The sequence below is a fragment of the Pristiophorus japonicus genome, chromosome 1 (genome assembly GCF_044704955.1).
Source record: "Pristiophorus japonicus isolate sPriJap1 chromosome 1, sPriJap1.hap1, whole genome shotgun sequence".
NCBI lineage: Eukaryota > Metazoa > Chordata > Chondrichthyes > Pristiophoridae > Pristiophorus > Pristiophorus japonicus.
Window position 1 is genome coordinate 530,598,846 of NC_091977.1, and position 26,038 is coordinate 530,624,883.

The following is a 26,038-nucleotide window of genomic DNA, read 5'->3' on the forward strand; positions in this document are numbered from 1 at the left end:
TAGTTTGCAGGTGCAACAGGTAATCAAGAAGGCGAATGGAATGTTGGCCTTCATTGCGAGAGGGATGGAGTACAAAAGCAGGGAGGTCCTTCTGCAACTGTATAGGGTATTGGTGAGGCCGCACCTGGAGTACTGCGTGCAATTTTGGTCACCTTACTTAAGGAAGGATATACTAGCTTTGGAGGGGGTACAGGGACAATTCACTCGGCTGATTCCGGAGATGAGGGGGTTACCTTATGATGATAGATTGAGTAGACTGGGTCTTTACTCGTTGGAGTTCAGAAGGATGAGGGGTGATCTTAGAAACATAGAAACATAGAAAATAGGTGCAGGAGCAGGCCATTCAGCCCTTCTAGCCTGCACCGCCATTCAATGAGTTCATGGCTGAACATGAAACTTCAGTACCCCCTTCCTGCTTTCTCGCCATAACCCTTGATCCCCCGAGTAGTAAGGACTTCATCTAACTCCCTTTTGAATATATTTAGTGAATTGGCCTCAACTACTTTCTGTGGTAGAGAATTCCACAGGTTCACCACTCTCTGGGTGAAGAAGTTTCTCCTCATCTCGGTCCTAAATGGCTTACCCCTTATCCTCAGACTGTGACCCCTGGTTATGGACTTCCCCAACATTGGGAACATTCTTTCTGCATCTAACCTGTCTAAACCCGTCAGAATTTTAAACGTTTCTATGAGGTCCCCTCTCATTCTTCTGAACTCCAGTGAATACAAGCCCAATTGATCCAATCTTTCTTGATAGGTCAGTCCCGCCATCCCGGGAATCAGTCTGGTGAACCTTCGCTGCACTCCCTCAATAGCAAGAATGTCCTTCCTCAAGTTAGGAGACCAAAACTGTACACAATACTCCAGGTGTGGCCTCACCAAGGCCCTGTACAACTGTAGCAACACCTCCCTGCCCCTGTATTCAAATCCCCTCGCTATGAAGGCCAACATGCCATTTGCTTTCTTAACCGCCTGCTGTACCTGCATGCCAACCTTCAATGACTGATGTACCATGACACCCAGGTCTCGTTGCACCTTCCCTTTTCCTAATCTGTCACCATTCAGATAATAGTCTGTCTCTCTGTTTTTACCACCAAAGTGGATAACCTCACATTTATCCACATTATACTTCATCTGCCATGCATTTGCCCACTCACCTAACCTATCCAAGTCACTCTGCAGCCTAATAGCATCCTCCTCGCAGCTCACACTGCCACCCAACTTAGTATCATCCGCAAATTTGGAGATACTGCATTTAATCCCCTCGTCTAAATCATTAATGTACAATGTAAACAGCTGGGGCCCCAGCACAGAACCTTGCGGCACTCCACTAGTCACTGCCTGCCATTCTGAAAAGTACCCGTTTACTCCTACTCTTTGCTTCCTGTCTGACAACCAGTTCTCAATCCACGTCAGCACACTACCCCCAATCCCATGTGCTTTAACTTTGCACATTAATCTCTTGTGTGGGACCTTGTCGAAAGCCTTCTGAAAGTCCAAATATACCACATCAACTGGTTCTCCTTTGTCCACTTTACTGGAAACATCCTCAAAAAATTCCAGAAGATTTGTCAAGCATGATTTCCCTTTCACAAATCCATGCTGACTTGGACCTATCATGTCACCATTTTCCAGATGCACTGCTATGACATCCTTAATAATTGATTCCATCATTTTACCCACTACTGAGGTCAGGCTGACCGGTCTATAATTCCCTGTTTTCTCTCTCCCTCCTTAAAATAATGAAAGGGATAGACAAGATCGAGGCAGAGAGGTTGCTTCCACAGGTCGGGGAGACTAGAACTAGGGGGCACAGCCTCAAAATACGGGGGAGACAATTTAAAACCGAGTTGAGAAGGAATTTCTTCTCCCAGAGGGTTGTGAATCTGTGGAATCCTCTGCCCAAGGAAGCAGTTGAGGCTAGCTCATTGAATGTATTCAAGTCACAGATAGATAGATTTTTAACCAATAAGGAAATTAAGGGTTACGGGGAGCGGGCGGGTAAGTGGAGCTGAGTCCACGGCCAGATGAGCCATGATCTTGTTGAATGGCGGAGCAGGCTCAAGGGGCTAGATGGCCTACTCCTGTTTCTAATTCTTATGTTCTTATACTCAAAACCCCTAGCTATGAAGGCCAACATACCATTTGCCTTCTTCACCGCCTGCTGTACCTGCATGCCAACTTTCAATGACGATGTACCATGACACCCAGGTCTCGTTGCACCTCCCCTTTTCCTAATCTGCCACCATTCAGATAATATTCTGCCTTCGTGTTTTTGCCACCAAAGTGGATAACCTCACATTTATCCACATTAACTCTGTTTCTCTCTCCACAGATGATGCCTGACCTGCTGAGTATTCGCAGCATTTTCAGATTTAGAAACAAATTTATATTAGACCTAACACACAAGGACACTGTAAGCAAATGCTTATGGGAATGGACCAAACAGCCGTGACCATAGCGACGAATGGACTGTCATCTCTGGATTCTATTCTCATACCTCTTGGCGACTGTTTCGAAGTGTGATGGCCTGAAAAGGCAGCTGCCTGCCTCCTAACTACAGCATGAATGAAAAGACTCAGGGAAGAAACCAAAAATGGAGGGAGTCTTAACCTCAAGAAACTTTGAGAAATATATCTGTACACACAAGACACATGAGCAAGGCGGTAAAATAGCCACTGTGAAATTCTTCCGCTTTTTGAATAAAATTGCATTTTTGGTGAAACTTTGTCAATTGTCCTCTTTTTCAAAACCTTAATTTTAAATAATTTATCCCATGCTTGGCTCAATGTCAGGTGACAGTGGCAGCCGTCACTTTGTAGGTAGTACTCTCATCTGAGTCAGAAGGATTCATGTCCCACTCCAGAGACTTGAGCACAAAAATCCAGGCCGACACTCCAGTGCATTGCTGAGGGAGTGCTGCAGTGTTAAAGGTGCGGTCTTTCAGATGAGATATTAAACCGAGGCCCCGACAGCCCTCACAGATGGATGTAAAGATCCCATGGCACTATTTCGAAGAAGAACAAGGGAATTACCCCTGGTGTCTTGGCCAATATTTATCCCTCAATCAACATACTGAAACAGATTATCTAGTCATTATCACATTGCTGTGTGTGGGAGCTTGCTGTGTGCAATTGGCTGCCACATTTCCTACATAACAGTGACTACACTTCAAAAAGTACTTCATTGGCTGTAAAGCACTTTGGGACGTCCTGAAGCTGTGAAAGATGCTATATAAATGCAAGTCTTTCTGTCTTCTAAATGTCACAGATAACTGATTCACTTGTTAGTGCGCAAGCATGTAATCTCTTTACTATAACTTAGTAAGTGGACATATTTCAGTAATGTATAAATTGCGTGATTCCTGCATTATAACTATATCTTGATCAGATTTTCTTCCTATACTTCCTCATAGTCTCTTCACAGTTGACAAACCCCCCACGGTTAATATTCGGAACGTAAAACATGGACAATACCCGCTATTTCTTCAAAATTATTTTGCAGTTCAAAGATTGCTGGGCAGAAAGGGCTTAACCCGACACTCGCAAAAACCACATCCTTCCTCCAGCCTCCAGTAGCAGTTTCCCAGCTCAGTTTCAGTAAATGGATACAGTTCACATGACGGCTATTGTTACATCTGCAAAATATTACCTACACTGTAATTTTACCGCAAAGCATTTGAAACTGCAAACAAGATCAGAGTTCAAATAAAAAATGAAAGAAATCTGCGACTTGGAGGTACAGATGGGTTCTTGCATAATTAATTATTTTTAAATTTCTGGTATCAATAACATTTTACAGCTATCAGGTTCACATTTATTAATTTAAAAAAAAAATCAAACAACTAATCTTTAATCAGAAATTCTGAAATTGTAATTTTTTTTTTTAAACATTGTGGCATATCACACGTCTGACATTTTGTCCCTTGTATTTCCTTCCTTCTGTCATACAAGTAGGAAATGCTGCACATAATCTGCAAGGTGACCAGTCGATATGCAGAAGTAGTCTTCTCTTGAAAAGAGGACTTCATTATTTCTGCTGCAAAAAAACCTGCTACACAAGTTCTTCAGCTGATGAGAAGTTATAAAACGGCGTGAAGACAGCTGCCATCACTTATTTTTTTTTAAATTTCTCTCTTGTGTATATCAGGTATTTTTTTTTAATTATGTTGAAATTTCAGTGGCATTCTCTCTAAGATATTTTTTCTATTTAATCTAACGCACAACAGATTTTCAGATGCAGCTTATAATGTACAAAGGCAAAATGTGGCGATGCTATCTGTCTTTTGTGATTATATATAATTAGACTACATTTATTTTTAGAAATAGGTTAGAGAGGAAAAAAAAGAGTTAAAGGATCATTAGGCAAAAGAAATCACAGGGGTTAGTTAATTTAAGCTGTGCAGCAGTTTGGAGCCCTATAATTGGTATCAGTGTCTTGGCCAGGGAGGAAAATATTCAACCAACACTGTCAGTCTTAACTGCGAACCAGTGACTCCCGGTAGAAAACAGTCATGGGTGAATATCACGCAAGAGTGGCAACTACGCTCGCCTGTACTGTCCCCCACAATGAACGAGCTTGCCGACGCAAGGCGTGACGGCAAAATGGGCAGGCTGCTGGCAGACATCAAGCCAAAGCAAACGGTCAGTGCATTGAGAGAAGGAGGGAAATTGGAAGAAGTGTCCTTAAAAAAAAAATCCCCAAGATTATGCGAGCATAACTTTTTTACATTTTAAAAAGTGATCAACTATCAGTGCATGTTTGTAAAATGCATCACTGAAGCAGCAATTTAAAATGGAATTCAAAATGTCCCCTGCTGGATTGCCTTTAAGATTTTTAATGTTGATAATAAGCCATCTGGATAGTCACTAACATTAAAAAATTTAGTGGCCTTCCAACATTGGTGAGCGGATATCTGTACATGTGTTTTGAGTCTTAATTTTCTAGAGTAAGTGCTGCCAGATCACATTATTGACAAGGCAGTTATTGAGGTGGAACTGGTACTTGTAGCATAGCAGTAGCACGAGAGTCAGAAAAGAGTGTGGTCTGATTATTTAGCCTTGAGACACCACAGGTGGATTATCCGTCAATGACTTCAGAAAGTGCCTTTGCATTTGATATCCCTATCAGGAGGAAATGGAAGCCTTTGCAGTTCACGTGTACCATTGGACTAACTGTTGGCTTCTCTTCCTGCCCTCGCACTGTTACCTCTGGAGTCCCCCATGGAACTTTACTCCTCAGCTACATGCTGACCCTTGGCGACATCATCCGAAGACATGGCATCCAGTTCCACATGTACATGGAGGACACCCCTCACCACTCCCACAACCTTGGTGTTGTCAGCTTGCTTGTCCACTCCTGGATGGGCCACAATTTCCTCCAGTTAAAAATGGGGAAGATCGATAACATCGTCATTGCTCCCTGCCATAAACTCTGTACCTTGCCACCGATTCCATTGCTCACCCCTGCAATGGTCCCAGGTTGACTGGCTGTTCACAACCTCGGACATTCGATTTGCCCAAGATGAGCTTCCGACCCCATGTCCTCTCCATCACGAAGACTGCCTAACTTCTACTCTGTCGCACTGCCAGTTTCTGCCTCAGACCATTTACTGCCAAAACCCTCGTTCGTGCTTTTGACTCCTCAGACCTGACTATGCCAATAATCCCCTGGCCGCCCTCCCATCCTCCATAAAATTCAGCTCATCCAAATATCTGCTGGCCATATCTTTACCCGTATCAAGTCACCTCTGAGCTCGATGACTTATTCTGGCTTTCAGTCCCCTTTATCCCAGCCCTACAACCCTTTAAGAATACTATGTTCCTCCAACTTTGGCCTTTTGTGCATCTCTTACACCCCTGGTTCGAATATTGGCAGCTGTCTCTTCAGCTGTCTACGCCCAAATCTCTGATAATCTTGCCCTGCATCTGTCCACCTCTCTCCTCCTTTATGACCTTGATACAGTGTACCTTTTGACCAGGCTTTTAGTCACCCTTCCTAATAACTCCTTCTTGGCTCAGTGTCAATTTTTGTCTGATTATGTTTCTGTGAAGCATCTGGAGACATTTTTCTACATTAAGGGTGTTATATACATGCAAGTTGTTGTTATTGGTGTCTTTATCTTCTTGTGAGTGCTGTCAATCAACAACAACTTTAATTTATATAGCATCTTTAATGTAGTAAAACATCCTATGGCGCTTCACATGAACATTATTTTTAAAATTTGATACCGAGCCACACAAGTAGAAATTAGGGCAGACGACCAAAAGTTTTGTCAAAGAGGGAGGTTTTAAGAAGCGTCTTAAAGGAGGAAAGAGAAGTAGAGAAGCCGAGAGGTTTAGGCAGGAAATTCCAGAGCTTAGGGTCTTGGCAACTGAAGACACGGCTGTCAATGCTGGAGCGATTAAAATCAGGGAATTAGAGGAGCGCCGGGGGGGGGAGGGGGGGGGGGGGAGGGCGGGGGGAGAAAGGGATGGGGGCAGGCTGGTGAAGATTAACGTGATAAGGGGGGGGGGGGGCAAGGCCATGGAGGGATTTGTAAACAAGGATGAGAATTTTAAAATTGAGGCATTGCTTAACCGGAAGCCAATGTAGGTCACAGGGGTGATGAGTGAATGGGACTTGATGCAAGTTAGGACACGGGCAGCAGAGATTTGGATGAAATAAAAATAAATTGAATGCTGGGTTTTATGGCAAGAAATCTTGGATATAAAAGATGTAATGGTGAATCTATATAATACTGGAGTAAGACGACAATTGGAGCACTCTGGAAAGTTTTGAACTGAAGACGATTGGAATGATATTGAGGGAATCATCATCATAGGCAGTCCCTCGAAATCGAGGAAGACTTGCATCCACTCTAAAAATGAGTTCTTAGGTGACTGAACAGTCCAACACAGGAATTACAGAGTCTGTCACAGGTGGACAGTTGCTGAAGGAAAGGGTGGGTGGGACTGGGTTGCCGCACAGATTCGTTATGAAGAAATACAAATACCAAGAAAGACTTGAAAAATTGGAGCTGCTATCATCAGAACAAAGAAGATTACGGAGTGATTTTATCAAGGTGTGTAAAGTTGTGAAGGGATGAGGTGGAGTAGATTGGTCAGACAGGTGCCTGAAGAAAAGGGGATGTCGGAAAAGGTGGGCTCAAGGGATTAGGACAATTGCTCATGTGGAGGAGCAGCAGCAATATGGATTGGTTCGGCTGAACGGGGGGCTTTCTGCATCGTTTGTTCTATGTAATTCTTGCAAAGTTAAGTACATGGATAAGTTACCAGGCCATCTCTCTAACTGCTTACCTTCACGTGCATGGATAAGAATGAGCCTGTGATCTTCCTCAGGATCAATCATCAGAGGTGGTTGTTGTGCAAGAACCCCCCGTTGATGTGATTGGAATGACCATTTTAAAAAAGAAATTTAGTCTCTGACTTTCATATCGATGTTTGACGTCTGTATTAGGGACGGGCAATAAATGCTGGCCTTGCTCAGAACGAATTAAAAAAAAACGGAATCACAACAGATTTCCTGGAATATCTTAACCTCATTATATGTGGCTCGTGCGTTAGGTAGGACACTGTGACTATCTTTCTCCGACATGGGCATTTTTCCTGATAGCTCTGAGTATGCTTGAACCTACTATTCATCCTCTTCTTACAAAACAGAGCAATGGTTACTACAGGAGCAAATTCCATGCTGCCCTCCATTTGTAGTTGCATGTAAGCCGCATAGACCGACTTGCAGTGCTACTGCTACTTCCATGCGGGCACAGCCTGCAACCATTTGGATGGTGGAGCATGGTTACAATCAATTCAATAATAAACTCAATTGCTGTTTTCAATACCACACAAGTGAAACCCATATTGGGGAAAAAAGAATTAACAACCTCACTAACCGGGACTTGGTCTAATGCTACATTTTCTGCACTGCAGGAGGTAAGTGACAACATTGAGACAAAAAGTCACCTCTAGTATGTTAAAATATATATTAATTGAATTAGCTATGGAAAGAAAAAATATCCATGACGTTTGATTCATTTTCAGCACTGATTGGTCATTATTTCTATAGCATGCAGACTCCGCACTTGCTGTTCAGTGATGCTATACCTCAGTCTTATCAAGTGTTTAATTTAAGCACGCTTGTAAATACCGAGGTGCAGCTTCACTGGACTGTTCATCAGCTTAGAAGGTGCCTCATCATGAGTCTATTCAGCTGTCTGGGACACAAGTATTGAACAGCTACAAAGTTCACAGTAAGTTTGGTGATTGATAACTTGAAAATAGTGGCAAAGTTAACTAACACATTTTTGAACACCATATCTCAATAGAATTTAGATGAATGAGAGGGGATCTCATAGAAACATGTAAAATTCTGACGGGATTGGACAGGTTAGATGCAGGAAGAATGCTCCCGATGTTGGGGAAGTTCAGAACCAGGGGTCACAGTCTACGGATAAGGGGTAAGCCATTTAGGACCAAGATGAGGAGAAACGTCTTCACTCAGAGAATTGTGAACCTGTGGAATTCTCTACCACAGAAAGTTGTTGAGGCCAGTTCGTTGGATATATTCAAAAGGGAGTTAGATGTGGCCCTCACGGCTAAAGGGATCAAGGGGTATGGAGAGAAAGCAGGAAAGGGGTACTGAGGGAATGATCAGCCATGTTCATATTAAATGGTGGTGCAGGCTCGAAGGGCCAAATGGCTTACTCCTGCACCTATTTTCTATGTTTCTATGTTGTAGGATGATAAGCTTTGAGAGAAACTTCCGTTACCTTGCCATGAGCAATGACAAAACCATAAAGCACTTTATACCTGTTCCCTTGTCTAATATAAAATAACCGATGAGAATAGTGGTGGGGTTATTGAGGCCCCAGGAAAAGGTGCAGAAGAGGGCCACTTGATTGATTTGTCAGCTGTGGCTCAGTGGGTAGCACACTCGCCTCTGAGTCAGAAGGGGCTTGAACACATAAATCTAGGCTGGCACTCCAGTGCAGTGCTAAGGGAGAGCTGCCCTGTCGGAGGTATCATCTTTACTTAAAACGAAGCCCCATCTGTTCCCTAGGGTGGACGTAAAAGATCCCATGGCACTATTTCGAAGAAGAGCAGGGGGAGTTCTCCCCGGTGTCCTGGCCAATATTTATCCCTCAATCAACATCACTTAAACAGATTATCTGGTCATTATCACATTGCTGTTTGCTTGATGTGCACAAATTGGCTGCCGTGCTTCCCACATTGCAACAGTGACTACACTCCAAAAGTACTTAATTGGCTGTAAAGCACTTTGAGACATCCAGTGGTCGTGAAAGGCGCTACGTAAATGCATGTCTTTCTTTCTTTCTTTCTTCTTTGATACCTAGTTTCAGGACAACAGCAGCAACAACTTTATTTATCTATCACCTTTAAATGAAAAATGTCTCAAGGTGCATCATGGAAGTGTAATCCGACAAAAATCAGGACATCTGAGTGAGCTGAGGATTTTCATGTTAGAGAAGCGTAGACTTCAAGGCGATGTGATAGCGGTCTTTAAAATTGTGAAGGGATTGTATTCTGGGAGCATGGTTAAGTTACCTGCATTAGATAGGCAGGGGAAACCAAGGGGACACCAGTATAAGTTACAAAAGCATGTAATGAGGTTACATATCAGGAAGTTCTTTCCACAGAGAATAGACAACCTCTGGAATAAATCACCAGTCGGTGAGGTGAGTGTGGATTTGCTGCGCGTATTCAAAAGGGAGATGGGTGACTTCCTGCAAGTGGAAGACATTTTGAATTAAAGATGGTAGGTGGGTTAACAGGGATAATGGTACTGGTCACAATCGTTTTCTGGAGCTTACTGGATCACCTGTGGAGTTCCGAGAGAACTTTCCCAGAGCTTCTCCTAAATTGGCCTAAGGTTTTTTTTTTAAAACTTTTTTTCTCTTTCTGCCAGAAAATGATGCGACTGTGGAGAGGGTGAGTGGACGGGATGTGTTTGATAGTGAGTGGAGGATAAAACAGGGTTGATGAACCAGTGGCTCTGAGGAGAGATTGGATCGACTGGGCCTGTATTCACTGGAGTTTAGAAGAATGAGAGGGGATCTCATAGAAACATATAAAATTGTGACAGGACTGGACAGGTTAGATGCAGGAAGAATGTTCCCGATGTTGGGGAAGTCCAGAACTAGGGGTCACAGTCCAAGAACCGAGATGAAGAGAAACTTCTTCAGAGAGTTGTTAACCTGTGGAATTCTCTAACTCAGAGTTGTTGATGCCAGTTCGTTAGATATATTCAAGAGGGAGTTAGATATGGCCCTTACGGCTAAAGGGATCAAAGGGTATGGAGAGAAAGCAGGAAAGGGGTACTGAGGTGAATGATCAGCCATGATCCTATTGAATGGCGGTGCAGGCTCGAAGGGCCGAATGGCCTACTCCTGCACCGATTTTCTATGTTTTCTATGTCTATTTCATATGTTTGTATGACTAATATAGAAATGCAGCAGAGAATTGTTTTTAAATGTCAAGCAGAGGCGGCAGTGTCTCCTATTTGGAAAGGGGGAGGGAAAAAAAGGAGGACTTGGGAAACCACCTCAGGTTGTAATAATGATAATCCGGGGGGGGAAGGTTGCGTATGTTTCTTCTCAGCAGCAGAAGAGGAAGGTTAGGTGGATGTGACGAAACATGAATAACTTTCCATGAAGATTCACAAAAAATAAACTGTAAAAGTAGTGCATCAGATGCTCCTGGTAGATTTACAATCAATTTACAGTACTGCAGTTTTGCACATTTGCTTTTATCTTTCTGCCGGCAAAACTGCACCAATTATAGTACAAAGGGTTCGCAATAGTAGCCAAAAAAACAAAAATCAGAACTGTCATCCAGATGATTACCGAACACCCGACTGCTACACCCCAGTATTGTGCCTCAATCTGTCGAATTTTACGGGGTGAGAAAAACAACTAATTGCAAGCTCCTGTAGATTTATTTCTACTAACTTTTCTCACTCCCCGCCGCCCCCTTCCTCCCCCCACTCACCCCTTAACTTTCCAACCACTGATTGCACTCCGAGCTGAGAGGAAGTTGAGGGAACACAAGTCAGGCAGGCATCTGGAAGCCATCTTTTTATTGCTACTGTTTCCAATGCTGGCTATACCAAAAACCATGGGTGTAATTAAGTTAAGATCTAGCTACGCCCGATGCTGATTCTCAGAACCCTATGTCAGCCATGTGAAAAGCTCACCGTGTATAGCAACAAGCAGGAGCTGTATAGCATGCTCATAGGGTGTTATGCAGCTTTTACAATCTTATAATGCTTTAGTTTCCTTGTTCAACATCCTAGGTACTATTCCATGGGCACGAGACCGTCCTCGGGTACCTCAGGTAAGTATCCATTCTTTGTGTGAACTTGGACAGAGCATGCCTGTGATTAATTGACTGTGGATAGAGAAGGGATGGGCATCATCCCAACCATGCCCAAATGTCGTCTCACCTAATGGCCAAGTACTTACACAGACACTGGTTATTGATTTCCAGTCCTTGATTTTAAAATTCTTATCCTATTCAAATCCCTCAATGGTCTCACCCCTCTCTATCTCTGTAACCATCTCCAGCCCTACAACCCTCTGAGATCTCTGCGCTCCTCCAATTCTGGCCTTTTGTGCATCCCTGATTTTCTTCACTCCATCATTGGCAGCTGGGCCTTCAGCTGCCTTGGCCCTAAATTCTGGAATTCTCTCACTAAGCCTCTCTGCCTCTCTACCCTCCTTTAAGACGCACCTTAAAACCTACCTCTTTGACCAAGCTTTTGGGCACCTGGCTGAATAGGTTGAGGAAATTTGATAGAGATGTTCATAATCATGATTGAGTAAATAAGGAGAAACTGTTTCCAATGGCAGAAGGGTCAATAACCAGAGGACACAAATTTGAGATGTTTGGAAAAGAACCAGAGGTGAAATTTTACACAGCGAAATGTTCTGATCTGGAATGCGCTGCCTGAAAGGGTGGTGGAAGCAGATTCAATAGTAACTTTAAAAAAGGAACTGGATAAATAATTGAAGGGAAATTTTTTTACAGGGCTATGGGGAAGAACAGGGGAGTGGGACTAATTGGATAGCTCTTCCAAAGAGCTGGCAAAGGTACGTTGGGCTGAATGGTTTCATTCTGCGCTGTATCATTCTATAATCCTACTAAGTAATCATTATCCTAGAATAGTTTTTGGAATGAACAAATATTGCAGCAGGTTGGTATTAGAGAATTTTAGATTTATCATAATAAGGGTAAAGCAATTGGAGATTTACCTATAATGGCTGGAATTATAGCTATAAATTCCTGTTCGGTGTAGTGATCAACTGTACCTGAAGATACATCGGGCCTGGTGAAAGCGGAATTTTCTGGATACATTCATGATGATTAAACATTTATCATTTTTATGAGATCAGATTTTATTTGTTCCTGGGACATGGGCGTCACTGGCAAGGCCGCCATTTATTGCCCATCCCTAATTGCCCTCAAGAAGGTAGTGGTGAGCCCCCTTCTTGAACCGCTGCAGTCCGTGTGATGAAGGTACTCCCACAGTGCTGTTAGGGAGAGAGTTCAGGATTTTGACCCAATGATGATGAAGGAACGGCGCTATATTTACAAGTCAGGATGGCGTGTGATTTGGAGAGGAACCTGCAGATGCTCCCATCCGCCTGCTGCCCTTGTCCTTCTAGGTGGTAGAGGTCGCGGGTTTGGGAGGTGCTGCCGAAGAAGCCTTGGCGAGTTGCCGCGGTGCATCTTGTAGATGGTACACACTGCAGCCACGGTGCACAGGTGGTGGAGAGTGTGAATATTTAATGTGTTTTTCTGAGCAGCGTACAAATCTCAGCCTAATGATCCACATATTCATTCACGACCACCATTGTTAACGCAAGTCCCTGATAAAACGGACGCTGGTTTCAAAAAAAGGTTTGAGCAGTTGCAAACTGAACAAAGCATGTACTACCAACAAATCGGAGCATCTTAAAAATAGATGTTACAACGCAAGTGATGTTATTATACGCATTGTTGGTGCTAATAGATCCCAAGGGAATATGCAGTTTCTCAGTGAAACCGTTCACAAAATGTATCATTCCCTCCCCCCCGCCACCCCCTTTTCTAATAACTGCCTTGTCTCAGAGTCTTTGACATGGCTAATAGTCTCCTTGGGAGTACCAGCAACAGCTGGCAGACTTGGGCTCGCAAATGTTCTCCAGAATTCAGAAGCCAAAAACTTAAATAGTCCTCTTAATGATGAGTGATAGCATTCCTCAGACCAATTAATTGGTCTCATTTACAGATGTGGTGCAATTTAATTGTCAACGCTTATTTTATCATTTTAATGCAATAAGCAGGAATTAAGAACCGAGAGTTTTGCATGTATTTACCATCAACAGAGGTTTTGTAGATTATTTCAACTTATTTATGTCCCCTCGTTTCATCCGAACATTAAAAAGAACAGCTGGTTGTCCAGATGAATGCGTGGCTTAATTACCCTCGACTTGTAACTAGTGAAACGCTGTGAATTTACCACAAATAAATTTATTGTGCCTTTGGCACTTTAGGAAGTTTTGCAGCTTGCCGATGCTTTGTGTTATAGACAGATTTATTGGGTGGAACACCTAATAAATTTACACTACTAAAAATTCCTTTTCAGCATGCACAATACCTCCTCTAAAAGAAATAAATATATCCCACATACCTGTTTCATAAGAATTTAACAAAAGCCCTTGCACCTATAAGGTTTATAGTGCAGTTTTACTGGCAATAAGAAAGGTAATCCCTTCTGTTTGTCAGACATAACAGCCGAGAAATTCGTCTTGGGCGGTGGCACAATACTGGCGGTATCGGATCAGCTGCCTGTTATACGCAGTGCCCTAATGGACGGTCAACATCGGACTGGATTCCCATTATACACAGCGCACTAATGGAGGGTCAATATCAGATCAGCCGCCCGTTATATGCAGCGCCCTAACGGAGGGTCAACATCGGACCAGATTCCCATTATACACAGCGCCCTAACGGAGGGTCAATATCAGATTAGCTACCCGTTATACACAGCACCCCAACGAAGGGTCAATATTGGATCAGCTGCCCGTTATATACAGCACCCCAGCGGAGGGTCAATATCGGATCAGCTGCCCGTTATACACAGTGCCCGAACGGAAGGTCGATATCAGGTCAGCTGCCCGTTATATACAGCACCCCAACGAAGGGTCAATATTGGATCAGCTGCCCGTTATACACAGTGCCCGAACGGAAGGTCGACATCAGGTCAGCTGCCCTTTTTACACAGCGCCCCAATGGAGGGTCGATATCGGACAGGATTCCCGTTTTACACAGCGCCCCAACGGAGGGTCGATATCGGACCGGATTCCCGTCATACACAGCGCCGCAATGGAGGGTCAATATCGGACCGGATTCCCATTATACACAGCGCCCTAATGGAGGGTCAATATCAGATCAGCCGCCCGTTATATGCAGCGCCCCAACGGAGGGTCGATATCAGATCCGCCGCCCGTTATACACAGCGCCCTAACGGAGGATTGATATAGGATCTGCCGCCTGTTATACACAGCGCCCTAACGGAGGATTGATATAGGATCTGCCGCCCATTATACACAGCGCCCTAACGGACAGTCGATATCGGACCTGATTCCCTTTATACACAACGTCCTAATGGAGGGTCGATCCGATGCTGCCCATGACGAATTTCTAGCCCATTCCAATAAAAGAAATGACGGGTGCCTGGTCAGTGGAGCACAAATATACAAACAAGAGTTACAAACAGTAAAGATACCATTTTTCTCTAATGATTGTCGTGTATGATTATTTTCATTTGGACACAACTTTCATACCACAAAAATGTTTCGAACAAAGTGGCTTCAGAAATATTCATTGTAAAACTGAAAGCTAGTGCACAAAAAGCAGCATCCTAGATGCCACAATACAGACGTTACAGGAAAATGGAGCATTAGGTTTATGTTCTGGGAAGAACTAATCTGCTATGGGTGAGTGAGAATCAGACATATTTGATTTCAAAACAGACCAGTTCAACTAAAGATAGTCAAAATATTTTCTTCTTCACTCAAGCCTCTGCTCCCATAAATGCCAGAATTCCGATCTGTTTACATATAAAATATAAGAAGTGAAATAGTTTTCACATCACACTTCTGTCATACTTAATGGCACACAAATTCCAAGACAGGTATCAGAGACTATTTGGCTCATTTGCAAATTTCTTCCACTTGATCAGCTCATATGCAAATTGCACTTGTTAATTTTTAACTACAGCAATAACAACTTGCATTTATACAGTGGCTTTAACATGGCGCTTTACAGAGGTTTCATCAGACCAAAACGGATGGCGAGCCATAAATGGAAATTTTACGTAGGGTGATCATTAGCTTTGGTTTTGAGGAGGGTCTTAAAAGGAGGAGCGGTTTGGAGAGGGAAGGGGAAGAGGTTTGGGGAGGGAGGGGGAAGAGGTTTGGAGAGGGGGGGGGGAAGAGGTTTGGAGAGGGAGGGGGAAGAGGTTTGGAGAGGGAGGGGGAAGAAGTTTGGAGAGGGAGGGGGAAGAAGTTTAGGGAGGGAGGCGAAGAGGTTTAGGGAGGGAGTTCCAGAGCATGGGGCACAGACCGCTGAAGGCAATGCGGTGGGGCAATGTGTGGGGATGCACAAAAAGCCAGAGTGAGGGGAACAGAGAATTCAGAGGGGCGGGGGGTGGCTTGTACATATTGGTTGAGGCAGGATTATTGGTCAAGACACCAGGAGAACCCCCTGCTCTTCTTGGTGTAGGATCTTTTACGTACAGTTGAACAGACAGATCATCATCATAGGCGGTACCTCGGAATCGAGGAAGACTTGCTTCCGCTCTAAAAATGAGTCCGTAGGTGGCTGAACGGTCCAATACGAGAACCACAGTCCCTGTCACAGGTGGGACAGGTAGTCGTTGAGGGAAGGGGTGGGTGAGACAGATTTGCCGCACACTCTTTCCGCTGCCTGCGCTTGATTTCTCTCGAGGTGCTCAGCGTCCTCCCGGATGCACTTCCTCCACTTAGGGCGGTCTTTTGGCCAGGGACTCCCAGGTATCAGTGGGAATGTTGCACTTTATCAGGGAGGCTTTGAGGATGTCCTTGTAATGTTTCCTCTGCCCACCTTTGGCTCGATTGCCGTGAAAGAGTTCCGAGTAGAGCACTTGCTTTGGGAGTCTCGTGTCTGGCATGTGGACAATGTGGCCTGCCCAGCGGAGCTCATTAAGTGTGGTCAGTGCTGGGGATGTTGGCCTGGTCGAGGACGCTAACGTTGGTGCATCTGTCCTCCCAGGGGATTTGTAGGATCTTGCAGACACATCATTGGTGGTATTTCTCCAGCGACTTGAGGTGTCTACTGTACATGGTCCATGTCTCTGAGCCATACAGAAGGGCGGGTATTACTACAGTTCTGGGTCAGGTTTCGCAGCTAATCTGATAAATGACACCTCAAAAAATGCCTCAGTACTGGACTGAAATATAATCGAGATAATGCGCTAATGCCTTGGCGTGAACCTTAGTCAGAAGGAGCATCGATCATCATATGCAGTTCCTCGAAATTGAGGAAGACTTGCTTCCACTCTCAAAGTGAGTTCTCAGATGACTGTACAATCCAATACGGGAATTGCAGTCTCTGTCACAGATGGGGCAGACAGCAGTTGAAGGAAAGAGTGGGTGGGGAATCTGGTTTGCCGCACGCTCCTTCCGCTGCCTGTGCTTGGTTTCTGCATGCTCTCGGCGACGAGACTCGAGGTGCTCAGCGCCCTCCCGGATGCTCTTCCTCCACTTAGGGCGGTCTTTGGCCAGGGACTCCCAAGTGTCGGTGGGGATGTTGCACTTTACCAGGGAGGCTTTGAGGTGTTCTCACTAGTGAACAACATTGGCACTAACAATGATTGGCTCAGTGACTGGGAGTAAAGGGTGTTGGTGGATGGATGTTTTTCAGACTGGGAGGGAGCGTGCAGTGGTGTTCCCCAAGGGTCAGTTTGGGGTCCATTACTCCATTACATTTTTATAAATGACCTAGACTTGGGTGTAGGGAGCATTATAAAGTTGGCAGATGATACAAATCCTAGTTGAACTTTACAAATCACTGGTTAGGCCTCAGCTGGAGTGTTGTGGACAAGCCTGAACACCACACTTCAGGCAAGATGGAGAGGCCTCAGAAAGGGTACAGAGGAGGTTTGCAGGATGTTACACCAGGGATGAGGGACTTCAGCTATGAGATGTTGGAAAAGTTAGGACTGTTCTCCTTGGAACTGAGAAGGTTAAGAGGTGAACTAATAGAGGTTTTCAAGATGATGAGAGGTTTTGACAGAGAAAAACTATTCCCTCTGGCAAGTGGGTCAATAACTAGAGGTCACTGATTCAAAATCATTGGAAAAAGATCAAGAGGGGAGATGAGGAGAATTTTTTTCCACTCAAGAGTTGACGGGATCTGGAACGCTCTGCCCAAAAATGCGGTGGAAGCGGATTCCATAAATAGAAGAAAATAGCAGGGAAGTAATGAAAAGGCTGGAGATTCGTTGAACTGCTGACTGAACAAGTCACAGTTCCCACCTCCTGGACTGGAGTCTAATGTGCTTTCTGGCTCCAGTCGGTGAGCCTGAGCACAAGTGGTGACTGTTACAGCCTGAACCTTCTACGGTGCTTTGAAAAACTCTTTTTTGTCATGTATTCAACTGTCATTATAACCCATGTATAAACTGACCAAGTTGTACACCGTGAGAACACTGACCACTAGGTGGTGAACTTGTGGGAGACATGCCTAACCTGGACTTTCAGGTATAAAAGGGGAAGCTCCACCCACCTTCTTCACTTCAGTGCTGGCTAATAAAGGTTACTGGTCACAGAGTGACCTTCTCTCAAGTATGGGCCTCGTGTGCATTTATACTGTATAGAAAGGACATATTGTTGGCGACGAAAAACTGGGATTTAAACCATGCGAGCATGGCCACTAGCAGCACAGATGAGAGGTACTGTGTTGGTGATGATTGGGACGATTTTATTGAGAGACTACAGCAAAGTTTCGTCACTAAGGAATGGCTGGGACAGGATTCGGCCAACAAACGCAGGGCTCATCTCCTGACGGTTTGTGGATCCAGGACGTACTCCCTGATGAAGGACCTTCCAGCGCCAGAGAAGCCGGCGAACAAGACTTTTGACGAGCTCAGTAAGTTGATCGGGGAACACTTTAAACCGGCGAACAGCGGGCACATGGCGAGACACCGGTTTTACACGCACCGGTGGCGAGAAGGGCAAAGCGTTCCAGACTTCGTGGCAGACCTCCAGCGAGCCAATGTAAGTTCCCAGATGCATGCAGAGTGGAGATGCTGCGAGACTTTTTTTATTGAGGGCATCGGGCACACTGGGGTTTTCAGGAAACTGATTGAGACCAAGGACTTGACCCTGGAAACGGTGGCTTTGATGGCCCAGACATTTATCTCAGGGGAGGAAGAGACCAGAATGATGTTTGACAAAAATCTTGGTTTAAATGCAGCAAATGGACAGAGAGTCAACATTGTTAACGCAGCACACGGTTCTCCAGACAGACAGGGGCAATCGACATGCCCGAGCATGTGGTCGAACCCAAAGGGGGAATTCAACAGAGACAATGGCTAGCTGAATGGCGATTCATGCCATCACAAGGGACAATGCGGCTAGTAATGAGGCTATCAACACCTGTCAATGGTGCGTTTAAGGACAGTTACAGAGACAGTCAGAGACCTGACTGTCTCTGTAACCTTGTGTAACGGACCTTTGTTTCCAACAACGGCTCATGCTGGAGGTGTGGAGGCAAACACACAGCCAGAGCTTGCAGGTATCAGCAATATACCTGCAGAAACTGCAACGTCAGCAGTCACTTGGCGCGTATGTGCAGGAAGCCTGCAGCCAGGTTGATGTACGAGGAGGACGGGCCCGATGTAAGCCCTACGAGGCCAAATGGACACTGGGGGAAATCGCTGGAAGCTGAAGTTCAGCGAGTTCATGTGGAGCACAAATACAGTTCATACACCAGGATGCCACCGATAATGATGAAAGTGCTCCTCAATGGCATCCCAATATCAATGGAGCTAGACACGGGGGCCAGCCAGTCCCTGATGAGTATCAAACAGTTCGACAAGCTGTGGGCGTCCAAGGCCAGGAGCCAAAATTAGTGCCGATTGAAGCACAGCTACGGACATATACAAAGGAGATCATTCCGGTGCTAGGCAGCGCCACGGTAGTCGTGACCCACAAAGATTCGGAGAACAGGTTGCCACACTGGATTGTCCCGGGGGACGGTCCCGCACTGCTAGGGAGGAGTTGGCTTGCTGTCATGAACTGGAAATGGGGCGATATGAATGCAATTTCTTCTGTGGAGCGAATATCATGCTCACAGGTCCTGGCCAAATTTGACTCACGATTTCAACCCGGCATTGGCACTTCCATGGGGACCAAGGTAGTGATTCACATAAACCCGGACGCCAGGCCAGTACACCACAAGGCCAGAGCGGTGCCGTACGTGATGCGGGAAAAGATAGAAGGCGAATTGGACCGCCTGCTGAGGGAAGGCATCATCTCGCCAGTCGAATTCAGTGACTGGGCGAGCCCGATTGTGCCGGTGCTCAAGGCGGATGGGTCGGTCAGGATATGTGATGATTACAAGGCCACCATTAATCGGGTGTCACTCCAAGACCAGTACCCGCTACCGAGAGCGGAGGACCACTTTGCGACGCTATCCGGTGGTAAACTTTTTTCAAATTTGGACCTGACCTCAGCTTACATGACCCAGGAGCTGGCGAGTGAGTCGAAGAAGCTGACCATCATCACGACACACAAGGGGTTGTTTGAGTACAACAGATGTCCGTTCAGGATTCGCTCGGCCGCTGCGATCTTTCAACGAAACATGGGAAAGCCTGCTCAAGTCGATTCCAGGGACGGTGGTTTTTCAAGACGACATCCTCATCACGGGTTGCGATACTGAAGAACACCTCCACAACCTGGAGGAGGTGCTACGCAGACTGGACTGGGTAGGTCTGCGACTAAAAAAGGCGAAGTGCGTCTTCTTAGCGCCAGAGGTAGAATTCCTGGGGATGAGGGGAGCAGCAGACAGGATCAGACCTACTGCATCCAAAACGGAAGCGATCCAGAGAGCACCCAGACCCCGTAACATGACGGAGCTGCGTTCGTTCCTGGGGCTCCTGAACTATTTTGGTAACTTTCTTCCCAAATTGAGCACACTGTTAGAGCCGCTACACGTGCTCCTACGCAAAGGTCGCGAATGGGTCTGGGGCGACAACCAGGAAAGGGCTTTTGATAGAGCACGCAATTTGTTATGCTCCAACAATCTGTCAACGTTATATGACCCATGTAAGAAACTTGTTTTAACGTGCGATGCGTCGTCCTATGGGGTCGGGTGTGTGTTGCAGCATATGAATGCCAATGGTCAGTTACAGCCGGTAGCTTATGCCTCCAGAAGTCTGTCCCAGGCAGAATGGGGCTACGGGATAGTAGAAAAGGAAGCGCTTGCATGTGTAAACATGGAAACATAGAAAATAGGTGCAGGAGTAGGCCATTCGGCCCTTCTAGCCTGCACCGCCATTCAATGAGTTCATGGCTGAACATTCAACTTCAGTACCCCATTCCTGCTTTCTCGCCATACCCCTTGATCCCCCTAGTAGTAAGGACCTCATCTAACTCCTTTTTGAATATATTTAGTGAATTGGCCTCAACAACTTTCTGTGGTAGAGAATTCCACAGATTCACCACTCTCTGGGTGAAGAAGTTCCTCCACATCTCGGTCCTAAATATGCAGTAAACAAAAAATGCAGCAGTACCTGTTTGGCAGGAAATTTGAGCTGGAGACAGATCACAAACCCCTAACGTCCCTTTTGGCGACAAAAAGGTCATAAATGCAAATGCGTCGTCCCGCATACAGAGGTGGGCACTCACGTTAGCCGCCTATGACTATACAATTCGGCACAGAAAACTGCTCCCACTAGCCACCACCGAGGGAGCAGCCGAGCATGCTGCTGAAATGGTCATGGCTGTTGAAGCTTTCAAAAGCAAAGGCTCACCCGTGACAGTCGGTCAGATCAAAATCTGGACAAATAGAGACCCGCTACTATCTTTAGTCAAGAAATGTGTCCTGAATGGGGACTGGGCAGCCATGTACGGGGCATGCTCTGAGGAATTTAAACCATTTCACAGGCGCAAGGATGACCTCTCGATTCAGGCCGATTGCCTACAATAGGGAAACCGAGTAGTCATGTCCCAGAGAGGCAGAGAGGCGTTCATCCGAGAACTCCACAATGAGCACCCGGGCATTGTCATGATGAAGGCCTCATATCGTTTGGTGGCCAGGGATAGATGCAGACCTGGAACTTTGTGTTCCCAGGTGAAACACGTGTGCCCAGGGAAGCCGCCCTTAGCCCCTGGTCCTGGCCCGCCAAGCCATGGTCACGCATCCATGTGGACTACGCAGGTCCTTTCATGGGAAAAATGTTTTTGGTTGTAGGAGACGCCGACTCCAAATGGATCGAGTGCGACCTTCTCAATTCAAGCACATCCTCTGCCATGGTAGAAGGTCTATGGGCAATGTTCGCCACCCATGGTCTACCGGACGTTTTGGTCAGCGACAATGGCCCGTGCTTTACAAGCATTGAATTCCAGGACCTCATGGCAGGAAATGGTATCAACCATGTCAGAACGGCACCGTTCAAGCCAGCCTCAAACGGTCAGGCGGAACGAGCAGTGCAGATAATCAAACAGGGGATGCTCAGAATCCAAGGGGTTTCCCTACAAAGCCGTTTATCACGCCTCCTGTTGGCCAATAGATCCCGACCACACTCGCTCACAGGGGTTCCACCCGCAGAGCTGCTAATGAAAAGGACGCTCAAAACCAGGTTATCCCTTATACACCCCACCATGAAAGAAATTGTTGAGAGCAGGCGCCGGTCACAATGTGACTACCATGACGGGAATGCGAGAGTGCGATGTATTGATGTCAATGACCCTGTCTTTGTTCTCAACTATGCTGCAGGGCCCAAATGGCTCGCAGGCACTGTGATTGCTAAAGAGGGGAATAGGATTCTGGTAGTTAAACTTACCAATGGACAAATCTGCCGCAAACACGTGGATCAAACAAAAAGGAGGTTCAGCAACCCCATAGCAGAAGCAGAGGAAGAACACCATGTAGAGTTCACTCCTCCACAGGTGACCGAACACCGGAGAGCCTAGTCACTGTGGGCAGTCCGGACATACCTGAGGCACCGCAAACAGCAGACACTCAGGCCAGCGCCCAACAACCAGAGCCCCAACTCAGGCGCTCTACAAGGGAGCGTAAACCACCAAAGAGACTCAACCTGTGATCCCAATAAGACTTTGGTGGGGGGGGGGGGGGGGGGAGAGGTGATGTCATGTATTCAACTGTCATTGTAACCCGTGTATAAACTGACCTGTTGTACACCGTGAGAACACTGAACACTAGGTGGTGAACTTGTGGGAGACACTCCTAACCTGGACTTTCAGGTATAAAAGGGGAAGCTTCACCCACCTTCTTCACTTCAGTGCTGGAATAAAGGTTACTGGTCATAGAGTGACCTTCTCTCAAGTATGGGCCTCGTGTGCATTTGCATTGTATAGTAAGGACATATTTTTAATCCTGGGCTGCTATATCTGAACCCAGCCGTTCCCTGTCTGCTGCTGCTGTTCCTCCTGCATCCATTGTGCTTACTCTATCTGGGCCCCAAGCACTGGAAACCACTCCCTATTTGCTTCACTACCTCTCTCCTCCTTTAAATCTACTTCTCCTGCCCCAATATCTCCTTATGTGGCTCGCTATCAAATTTTGTTTGATAAAGCTCCTGTGAAGTGCCTCAGGTCGTCTTATTGCGTTAAAGCAGCTATATAAATGCAGGTTGATGTTAATATTTATTGGTGAGACCAGACTTTACGTTCCACCCTTCCTCCTCCATAGCCCCAATGTATTTCCAGCCAAGACGCTATAAATCTACGCATAGTCGCTCTGGGCTCTGGATGCCCAAATCACCTCTTTAGGTCCACCATACCAGCACCCTCCTTTTTAGAATTGCATTACTCAATACATCATACTGAAGTCACTCATTCCATATTAAAATTAAGCTACTTCCAAAAGGCATTTATTCTTTTATTGTTACTTGCCATCTCAAATTTTAAGTCCAACTTGTAATTAATAAACTTGAAACTCAATGATATAATTCACAAGGTTGCTACTTACATAGAATTTACAGCACAGAACAGGCCAGTCAGTCCAACAACTCTACGTTTATAGAAACATAGAAAATAGGAGCAGTAGTAGGCCATTCGGCCCTTCGAGTCTGCACCGCCATTCAATATGATCATGGCTGATCCTCTATCTCAATATCATATTCTCGCTTTTTACCCATACCCCTTGATGTCTTTTGTGTCTAGAAATCTGTCTATTTCCCTCTTAAATATATTCAGTGACTTGGCCTCCACAGCTTTCTGTGGCAGAGAATCCTGTAGTTTATGCGTCACACGAGCCTCCTCCAACCTGTCATTTAAATTTACTTACTTCATTTCACAATTAATTGCTCACATTTTAAAATTAGTTAATTGCTGTATTCAATAATTATTTTTATTTCCAGTATTTAATAGTCAATTTACTCAGTAAACTTTAAACAGTCCGTGTAAAAAACACATTTTTACCATTCATCGAACTCTAAAAATATCATATTTTCTAATTTATAACTTCATCTCTTTTATTGTAACCCATCATTTTGTCGAGGAACAATACCATGAAAGATCAATTAACAAAACAATATAATGCTACGAATGCACATGTTGTCCAACACGTTTTGACGTCACACTCTAACTCATGCAAATTTTCTGTCACACTTGCACCTCATTGGTTGATATTTTCCGTATTCATAAAACAGCAACCAAAGCTAACATACACAATAAGAAAAAAAAGACGTGTGTTTATATCGCGCCTTTCACAACCATTGGACGTCCCGAAGCACTACAACCAATGAAATACTTTTTGAAGGGTAGTCACTTGTAATGCAGGAAACGCAGCAGCCAATTTGCACTCAGCAAGATCCCACAAACAGCAATGTGATAATGACCAGATAATTTGCTTTAGTGATGATGATGATTGAGGGATAAATATTGGCTAGAGATAAACACCGGGGATAACTCCCCTGCTCTTCTTCGAAATAGTGCCATGGGATCTTTTACATCCACCTGAGAGAGCAGACGAAAGACAGCACCTCCGACAGCACAGCAATGGAGTATCAGCCTGGACTTTTGTGCTCAAGTCTCTGGAGTGGAACATGAATCTTCTGACTCAGAGGCGAGAGTGCTAACCACTGAGCCACAGCTGACACTGTGACCAAAGTAAAAAGACAGAAGATCAAAACTGAAGAGATAAGGAACGTACAAGTCCAAAAAAAGCATTTAGAAAACTGCTAATGAGTAACTACCAGTGACTTATGAAAACATTCACCCCTGAATGATCAGTAAGAGAATCCTGCCACGAGAAGACAGAACGCAAACCAATCAAATCACTCAAAGCAATTTTTGAAAACATGTCAACTGTCAATTTTTTCTTCAGTTACTAAAATTTATAATGTCAAAATAAAAATTGATAAAAGGCACATACTTCACAAAGTGATTAAACTTAATTCTAAAGTTGGTGCATCTTAATTCATGTTTTACTGAGGCACTGTGTGACACTAAGTAAATTGAAAACAAATCACTCCAGAGTTCACCGAGTTTGGGCAGCTGCTTTACACGGGTCTTTCCAAAATCCAATTGCACTTCCTTGGTTTCAACTTGGTCGAAACCCTGTTGATGCCTCATTAAGTATACAGCATGGCGGCCCCGGCCTGCGAGAGACCATCAGCGGCAGGTCGGGGCCATAAATGGAGCGGCGAGCAGCGGCCATTGACAACGTGGCGGCGTACCACTAAGGTACAGTGCGAGCTGATGCAGGAGGGCGAAGGCAGCGAAGAGGGATGTCATCAAGGTCCAGGTCGGTGATTGGAGCGTGGGCAGATACAGCAGGAGCGGCGCGGTCGGGGCGAAGGAGCAGCGAGATAATGGCGAGGGATGTGATCTGGGCCCAGGAGAGGCGTGAGTTCGGGGCCAGAAGAGGTGAGGGACCAGGGGCAGCACGGGCCCAGCCCACACTGCAATATGTCCGTGCAGCAGAGCTGGTCTCCAGTTGTCTTGGGTAATCCTTGCCACTGGGCCAAGACCTAGCTCTGTCAAGCCCGTGTGGTGGCTGGTGTGCAATGGCCACCACACGTTAAAAATAGCCACGCACAGGCATCTTCCACCCTTCAGGATGTCGTTTGGGATATGGAATATTAGATCCTTCACTTGAGAACTCATCCCTTTTTGGCATGGAAGCAAGTCATCCTCGTTTCGAGGGACTGCCTGTGATGATGATGTATTTAGGATGACTTAGTGCCTGTGCGGATGATAACGTGTAAGGTTTATTATTAATAATAATGGAAAGAAAATTGACATTAATATTGAGTGTGTATGGACTTGGGATTATCATGAAGAACAAAGGGGCAAGTTGGGAGAAATGTTTTCATAGAGAGGGGAATTAGAACATGAATGCTACAAATGGCTATGAGGCAAAGACTATAAGATAATTTAAAAGGGAATTGGCTAAGTATTTGAAAAGGAAAACCTTTGGGCTGCAATTTCTACAATCTGATAAAACATAGCTCACTTTTATCCAAAAACCCCCAATTTGAAACACTTGTCTGCAGTAAATATTTTCTGAAGTTGTTTCTGGCAGTATTTATAATTGTCAACAATACTGGCCGGTTGAAAGAGTCTGGTATCAATTTGAGCAACATTACTAGGGCAAGGTGTTCTTCACTGCAACATTCTTTGGAAAATGTGGAAGCTTCACAGATGATGCTAATTGAAACCTCTATCTCCCCTGCCACCAACTTTCTAAATGCTGCATGAAGTGCTGACTGAATTTTGCTGATTGAAAATAAAAATACATTTTCGT

General features: G+C 45.2%; 1 protein-coding gene across 4 annotated transcripts in view; it reads right to left on the reverse strand.

Annotated features, from left to right (window-relative positions):
- LOC139277917 (intermembrane lipid transfer protein VPS13B-like) overlaps positions 1–26,038 on the reverse strand; it is a 1,209,249-nt gene that overhangs the window by 324,681 nt on the left and 858,530 nt on the right. Inside the window, exon 31 of one of the 4 annotated variants that reach the window (XM_070896568.1) lies at positions 24,277–24,388. The exons of the other annotated variants lie outside the window; for them this stretch is intronic. Within the exon in view, the coding sequence (XP_070752669.1) occupies positions 24,316–24,388 (73 nt within the window). The 3' untranslated portion in view covers positions 24,277–24,315. Of the gene's footprint in view, positions 1–24,276; positions 24,389–26,038 lie in introns of those variants that run through there. 4 annotated transcript variants of the gene reach the window in all.